The 8,259-nt window shown below is 47.0% G+C and overlaps 1 protein-coding gene across 1 annotated transcript; it reads right to left on the bottom strand.

The window, feature by feature from the left end:
• Nucleotides 1-5,631: 5,631 nt before the first annotated feature.
• Nucleotides 5,632-8,043, bottom strand: OTUD6A (OTU deubiquitinase 6A). Its single transcript, XM_006217679.4, has one exon. The coding sequence runs from the start codon at nt 7,955-7,957 to the stop codon at nt 7,082-7,084; it is 876 nt and encodes a 291-aa protein (XP_006217741.1). The 5' UTR covers nt 7,958-8,043; the 3' UTR covers nt 5,632-7,081.
• Between the last annotated feature and the right edge of the window lie 216 nt (nt 8,044-8,259).

The following is an 8,259-nucleotide window of genomic DNA, read 5'->3' as shown; positions in this document are numbered from 1 at the left end:
AGACTGCTAGGTCACAAGCTATATGCATTTTATTTAGTAAGTTAGGCTTAAATTGATTTATTAATTCATATAGTTCAAAATATGAGACATTCAAGAGATTACACAGTGAAAAGTCACCTCCCATCCTTTTTCCCCAGCAGCCTGGTTCCCCTCCTCAAAAGCTACAATGTTACCATTTAAAATATGTTCTTAAGTCATGCACAAGGGAAACTGTATATTTATAACTCTAAAAGTCCAGACGATAATGGTTTTCACACTTGAACTTTGATAGCTATTGCCAAATTACCCTCGGGTTTACATACCTGTTTGACAATGCCTGTTTCTGCATTTCCCTAACAACACAGCATATTATTAGACTTCACTTCTTTGCTAATCTGACTGATGAAAAATGGTATCTATCTCATTTAATTTGTATTTATCTAATTTGCAATATTATGTGTTAAACTGATGTTTGCTTACACTGGGAGACCTTGCTAGCCTCCCTCTGAAGCCTCTTTCCCACAACTCCCTGACCTCTTACCTCTATCCTCCAGGTTCACTGAACAGGAAGACATCCTACTCTTTCTCTCCCGCCTCTGCTCTGGCTGTGTTCTCTGTGAGCTCCTCCTAATCCTCTCCGACACCCCAGGTCTGATGAGGTGTCCTTCCTTTGTGCTTCCTTTCATCACAGCACTGGCCACACTGCTTTCTGTTTATTTGTGCCTATTTTCTTATCTGCCACCTCCACTGGATGGTGAGTCCTGGGAATGGATCTTTTATCTTTCTACCTCTACTGTTTATCACCATTCTTTTCATATGGAGTGGATGAATGAACAGCTGGCAGTTTCAGATGGAGGTCACTGGAATGCAGCTTGTCTGTGTGACTGACTGGAAAGAGATTTACCCTCTTGTAAGAATGTAAAATAGAAAGTGACACTTCAAATCAGTGGTGAAATGGTGGATTACTCAAGAAGTGGTGTTGGGCTAACTGGTTAATTACCATAATTGGGGAAAATCAGTTTATGTCCTTATCTTACACCCAAGCAATTTCCAGGTAGGTATGTTAAATACTGTTAAGTATAAAGAGAATGCATAAAAAACACGAAAGTATACATGAGTATTGATCTAATCTCTGGACAGGGAAGCCCTTTCTAATAAGCATGATACCAAGACAGAATCCACCAAGAAAAAGATCGATGAATAGACTCCATTACAGTTTCACACTTAAGCATATGCAAAAAGTCAGAAACAATACTGAAAGGCTAATAATGTCTCAGAAAAACTTTTTTTAAATATCCAAATGACAAGTGGAAGGATCTATTAAAAATCCATGAGAAAAAGGCAAACCTAGAGAAAATTAAGCAAGAGTTAGGAACAGGCAATAAATTAAGAGTTATTTGTTCCTGCATAAATGAAATAGACATGCTAATAAATACTTAGAGGAATATACCACCTTACTAATCATCAACAAAAGATCAACTAATACAACAGTTTTCAACTAACAAATTAGCAAAGATGATCATTTTCAGCATTGGCAACTATATGGGAAGATACCCTGAAAGTGTAAGTTGGCCCACTCTTTTTGGAGGATAGTTTACCAGTATTCATTAAAAGCCACTCTTTTTGACCTAGATCACTTCTAGAAATCTTATAAAAAGGAAATAATCAGAAATATTGACAAAGACTCAGCTACAAGGATATTACACTGGCATATTTATAGCAGTGAGAAATTGAAAGCAATCTAAATGTCCAACAATAGAAGAGGCTAAATAAATTATGGCACATTCACAGGCTAGGATGCAGGCATTAAAATCATCCTATCCAAGACTAAGGACACAGGAAAATGCTTATAATGTATTGTTAAGTGAAAAAAAAGGTAGCTTGAATTGAATGACAACAGTTTTGTTTTTTAAAATATGTTTGTCTATGTGTTTGTGTAGAAAAAGTCTGGAAGGAAGATACTGACTGGCCTGAAGAGTCCCTGCCCACAGGCCACCTGATCCCCAGGAGAGCACTTTGGTAAGCTCCATTGGCTTCTGCTTTCACACTGCAGTCCAAGAAGCTCTGGCTTCCACTGCAGGACCTGTGGGAAGCGGCCAAGTGGTTCCAGAAGTCACTGTAGACAAAATCAAGGGCTGGTTGCCAGCACGGCTGAGAGTGTTCTATTCTTAGGCCCCCAGGTATCAATACTAACATTTACTGAGCATTTTATATGTATTTTCATTTAATGTGTCTAACATCCTAAGAGATGCCTCTATAACAGGTATCAACTGTTCCATGTTATTGATGAGGAAACTGAGGCCCTGAAAGATTAAGTGACTTACTCAAGTCACCAAGCTAGGAAGTGGGTGGGTCAGCTGGGCTTCAAATCCAGAGAGATGTCCTTATTTTTGGAAGCTAAGGCCAAAGGGCATGATAATGGGTAAATGAGTAAATGAAAAATAGTAAGTAAATGAATGAAAGTTGCTTCTGGAATTGGATCCCTTTAGGAACAGTGCCCCATGGCTTTTGCACATGAAATTGCCCAGAACAGTCACTGTCCTCGGTGACTTTGGTCACTTACAAAATAGAACAGACTGAAAATCCCTCATGTCCTCCAGATCCCAGAGTAGAGGCCCCTTCTTGGTTTGTGTTCTGGACCTGGATGGGATCTGGCCTGGGTTTACTCTTCTCTCTCCTTCCAGCTGAAGGCAAACTCAGTGGAGGCAGATGGAACAGGCCCAGTAAGATCTAAAGTGTTCCCAAGACAGGAACAGTTATATCTCTTGTATTTAGGGACAAGATGATTTGTTTGGTACCTTCTGCCAAAGAATTCCTTGGGCAGCACCAGCCCCCCACTCCCAATGAGGCCCACGTCATCCAGGCAGTGCCCGCCATCACCGACTTACACCCTCTTCCATTCAGGGCCTCTGCTCGGCTCATGCCTCCTTCCTTGGACCCTTCCCCTGCAACTGTGCCCCATCTCCATCCAGCCCTGCCCCCAACTGTATGTGCAGATAACTTTCCATGCAAGTGCCCCCTCTCCTAGCCAGGTCCCACTCCCTAGCCCTTCCCCCTTCAAAAGCCAGGAATCCCTTTTTCACCGTACACCAATGTATGCCCTATACCAGCCAGGCATCTGGTCCTTGTCACCAGCTTATTTCCCACCCCTCACTTCCCTAACCCTGCTCCTCAGTCTCTACCCTCTTGAAGCCAGGCCCTCTCTTCCAGGTGGTCCCCTTTCCCCACATTGGACAGCCTGCCCCAGCAGATAACCTGTCCCCCATCAGAAGCCCAGCCAGGCCCCCTTTCTTAGCCAGATCCCCTCACTCAGCCAGGCTCTCATCTTCCATTGATGCATTCCTCCCCAGCTACGTCCCTTGGCCCCCTTCCACAGCCAAGGCTAGCTCCCCAGCCCGGTTCCCTTCTGCTAGGCAGGCTTTCCCTCTACCCACTATACCCGCTCCCCAGCCAGCTGAGCCACATTCCCAGCCTGCAGCCCCCTTTTGTAGCAACCCTACCCAGGCCCTCGCCCCCACCCTCAGCCCATACTCCCTGACTCAACTTGGTTTTCCCTTCCCAGCCCATGTCCCCTTGCCCAGTCAAGCCTCTTACCCCAGCCAGACCCTCTTCAGCCTCTGCCCCCCTTTTAGACTGCCCCCCTTTCTGAATCAGCTATCTTACCGACCCAGGTCCAACTCTCCAGCTTCTAATCACTTACCTGGGAATCTCCCACCCTGTGCCACAACCTGGCCTCTTTACCATCCTGTGCCCCTACTTTCTTCCCTAAGCAGGATCCTTCGGCTCCCAGGCCCCTCACCCAGCCAGGGCCCATTCTCCAACATGAGACCCTGTTGACAGCCTCCTTAGCCAGGCTACCCTTCCTGAGGCAAGGCCTCTTTTCAACCCTTTGTCCCCTCGCCCTCACGGGACCCCTTCCCCAGAAAGTGCCTCCTTCCCACAGCCAGGTGCTTGTGCCCAGCCTTTCCCCTTCTCAGCTGGACCACTTTCCCAAGGAGTTCCCCTGTCACTGGCCTTTCATAGCCAGTGCCTCCTTCCCCAGCCAAAAGGCTTCCCTGCGCTCAGCTCTCCATCACCTGTCAAGTCCACTCCCCAGTCATGTGAACTTTCCCTGCCAGGCTCCCTTCACCCAGGGACTTACATCCTTTTCCTCAGTCTGTGCTCATTTTCCCAGGCTGGCCTCCTTCCCAGTAAGGCCCCCTTCCTCAACTGCTCTACCCCTTCCTCAGCCAAGCCCCTTCTCTGGCTGATCCCTCCTCCTCATCCAGACTGTCCCTCCCATCCCTAGCCTGTGCCCACCTCCTCTGCTAGGTCCCATGTGCCCTCCTTTCAGCCAGGACCTCTGTCTCTACACACACCCTCATTCCCAGGCGGATCCTCTCCACTTGCTAAGTCCCCTCTCCCAGCCAGGTTCATCAAGCTGCCTATTATCTTATGCCTGGCCTTTGTCGTTCTCAGCATTCAAACCTCTCCCACCACCAGGTTCCTTTCCTAGCCTGTGCCTCCCTACCCAGGCAGATGCCCCCTCCCTCCCAGGCCCCATCCGCCCCACCAGAGCCCCTCTCCAGTCACCATCTTTCCCCACCTGGATATTTTCACCTCCCAAAGCCCCCATCCCAGCCAGTCTCCCATCCTCTGCTTATGCCGCCCTGTCAAGTCTGTGCTCCTTTTACAAGCCTGGCCCCTTCCCACCTCCAGGCCCCTTCCGCAGCCTCAGCCTACTTTCCCAGCCAGAGCTCCTTCCCTGGTCACATGCCATTCCCCAGGCTTTCCCTCTTATAACAGTCAAGGATTCTTTTCTCATCCTCTGCCCCCTAACTCAACTAGGTCTCTTTCCCTTGACCTGCCAATTCCTCCTTCCCTAACCAGCCCTGCCCCATTATCCCCTTCCCAGCCATGCCTCCCCACCTCTCTGGCCCCCTACTCCCTCACCCCAGTCCACATCCAGCTTCCCTTGCCCAGCTGTCTCCCCTTCACCTGCCATATCCCATTCATACTCCTAGGCTAACCGCTTCCCCAGTTTCCACCCTCCTTCCCAGCCAAGCACCCTTCTACGTATTACGGGATTACAGCACCCTTTCTGGCTGTTCTTCCTTCCCCATCCAGCATGCACACCCCTATGAAAGGCTCTCTTCTCACAATGCATCCAAACACCTAGTATTCTTGGAGAGCTCCTCTTCTCAGCCAGCTAGCTATCTGAGAATGTCTCTGATACACACATTTACACAGTGAGCTATCTTTCCATATTTGTATTTTGAGAATAGCCTCCTTCCTCTGAAAAAACAGTGGCACTTCTTTTCCTCCTGCAGTTTAGCCCTGGACTGGCAAGTTTTTGAAAGTGGGAGTTCTTTTTCATGCATAGCAATGAGAACATCCTTAACTGAAACCATTTCATGATGGTTTCAATGAGTGAAACATCAACTCTGGATAACCTCAGCTATCTTGTTCCTCCCTAAATCCTTCCCCTGGGAGACACTCCAGGCCACCACCAAGACTGCAGACCCATTCCTCCTCCCAAAAGCTTCTTCTGTCATCATGTCCCCCTACTTCACTCCTGCTCCCTAATCCTCCAGGACTCCTTTGCTGAAGTAGATCCTGGGATATGAACTCTGTATGAACTAAGTCAGTTATACAAAAATAGAGAACAAGATATCTTTTAAACTGCTTTTATTTTTAAACAAATTACATTTTTTTTATTTTATAGGTTTTATTTTAGAACATTTGATGTGTACAAAGAATTTTTAAATGAATTTAAGTTGTACCACTGAAATACAGGATCTGAAGATTAAATTTTTAAAAAGTTGTTTACTGCAAATATTTCACTTTTATCATTCTTTTGGAATATTCAATATCAACAAGTCTCAAATATCAACAATAGTATATTGCTCACTTTTTTGCCTCATCAGTTGCAGATATAACAAAATGAATCAACTATTTTAATGCTTTTTAACATATATTTAAAAATATTTTTTAATCTCTAAGAACTAAGGAAAATTACTAAGTGCATATCTTTCATACTTCATACCAGTTGTAGATGGAAGAAAGTGGATCAACTACTTGAATAAAGTCATACCCTCTTATGTCTGAGAATAAAGGAAACTTACTAGTTCAGCTCTAACCTCTCACAGTAAGCTAAGCTACCTATCAGTTTGTCTCTTTTTACTTCACACCAATTGTAGATATAATAAAATGGATCAACTACTTGAATAAAGCCATATCCCTTCCTATCTTTAATAAAGAAAATTAAATCGAGGTCTTTCACATCTTAGAGTAAACCTTCTCTAGCCTATCAGTTTATGTAAATCTAGTTTCTATATTTAACACTTAGGTTTAACTTATAAATTTAACAAATGCTATTAATTAGAATTCAGCACATCTAAACAACTAAAATTAATTTGCAACCACACACGTTTCTATGAAAAAACAACAAAATACTAGAGGAAGACTTGTTCACAACTTGAGATGTCTCCAGAGTAGCCCAGGTGAAGTGAAAAGCAAACCAAAAAACAGCCCACAATACTTTTCCCAAAAACTGAAGCAAAAGGCCTTTGCAAATTATTTCAATCACACCAACTCCAACTTTATCTAAGTAATCCAATATATTCAATGGGACAACTGGAAGATTCTAAACTAAATTGATTTCTTTGCCAAGTGAAGAACGCATCAAAACAAGTAGCCATTTTTTTTAACCCTCAAATTACTTGCAACCTGACCAATTCTCATAGGTGAGGGAGGCAGAGACCCTTCAGGGCAAGAAACGGTGAGAACAAGCAAACTCACTCCCCTCGGGTCGTACAATACCGATCTCTTCCTGGTCACTGGCTTCCGGCCCCCACCCCGTGAAAGAAGCAACGAAGGGACAATCGAGGAAAGAAGAGCCAGGTGAGAGGGGAAGCGACGGAGGGTGGGGGTGGGGGTGAATTCTGAGTAAAATGAAGAAAGAAAAACCCGAGAAAACCGAAGAAGAAAAAACCAAAAAACAAAACAAAACAAAACAAAAATCGAGCCTACTGAGGAGATGTGGCGGCGGCGGCAGCTTCAGCTCCGGCGACAATGGCCATGGTGATGGCGGTGGCGGCAGGGCTCCGTGGCGTCCTCGGGCCTAGAAGAGACGTGGGGCCGCGCCCCCGACGGCTCCGGCCTCGAGCGGCTTCACCGAGTTGTAGTGCTCCCCGAGGCTGCAGGAGTAGCGCGTGTGGACCAGGGTGAGCGGTCTCTTGGTGTACTCTACCCCGAAGACAAGAGCGGGCGATTCGGCCTGGATCACCTCAATGGGGGTCTGCAGGACGTGCGACAGGGCCCTCACCTCGAGCAGGCCTCCCCACGACAGGCTGCCCATGATGTCGTCGCAGTAACCCAAGAAGTCGTCGCGGCTGTAGGCATTGCCGGTTTCGGTGTCGCATAAGAAGGGCAGGAATTCATCAACGTGCTTCCGCATGTAGTCGGCGGTGCGCTTCCGGAGGCTCTCCACGGTCACAGAGAACACCAGCTGGTCTTGGATGGCGCGGTACATGCACTGGCCGTTGGCCGTGATATTCTTCATCTCCAGATTCTTGGCCCCCAGGATGGTGCGAAGCTTCTCTTCCTCGTCGTGGCGGTAGCTGGCCAAATACTCCGCCTCGCCTTCAGCGATCCTCTCCTGGCGCTCTCTCTCAAGGGCCGCCCTTCTTTCGCGCCTTCTTTGCGACCTTGAGAAGCGAGGAGGCTGGTTCTCGAGATCCATCTTGGCCAGATCTTCAGTGACAGAATTGACACTGATGTTATCAGGTAAACCCTCCTGGAACTTCTCCAGCTCCTGCTGGTGCTTCTGCTCCATCTCGGCCTCGAGCCGGGCCACGTCTAGGAGCAACTGCTTTCTCTTATTCTTGTCGCTCTTGGGGACCAAGTTCTTCATGCTCTGGATGCGGGCCTGCAGCTCTTTCTTCTCGCGGTTGTGGCGGCGTATCATCCGCTGTTGCTCACTCTGTGAATCTTCCATGATGTTTAACAGCAGCCAAGAATCGAAGTTTAGCGTCAGGAAAAGTACTACAGTTCAGGCTAATGGCTCTAACCATGTAACACGCCAAAGACCCTCAGCCTCCCGTGGCGGTTGCACTCTCTTCTCACTGGCTGATGGCATTCACCTTATTCACGGCTCTCTCTGCCATTGGCCACCGTCTCTACAGCCACGCCCCTTAAACACGCTTGGCACTATGATTGGCTGTTGGGAGACCATCCCCCCCCTTAAATACACCCCCTGCCATGGAACCCATAGCAACGGGCACTTCCTGTTTTTGCAGG

This window comes from Vicugna pacos, chromosome X, assembly GCF_048564905.1.
Source record: "Vicugna pacos chromosome X, VicPac4, whole genome shotgun sequence".
Classification (NCBI taxonomy): Eukaryota; Metazoa; Chordata; class Mammalia; order Artiodactyla; family Camelidae; genus Vicugna; species Vicugna pacos.
This window is presented reverse-complemented; position numbering and strand designations above follow the sequence as displayed.

Excerpts from the sequence above, each read along its gene's own strand:
- OTUD6A (XM_006217679.4), bottom strand. The coding sequence starts at position 7,957 with ATGGAAGATTCACAGAGTGAGCAACAGCGGATGATACGCCGCCACAAC.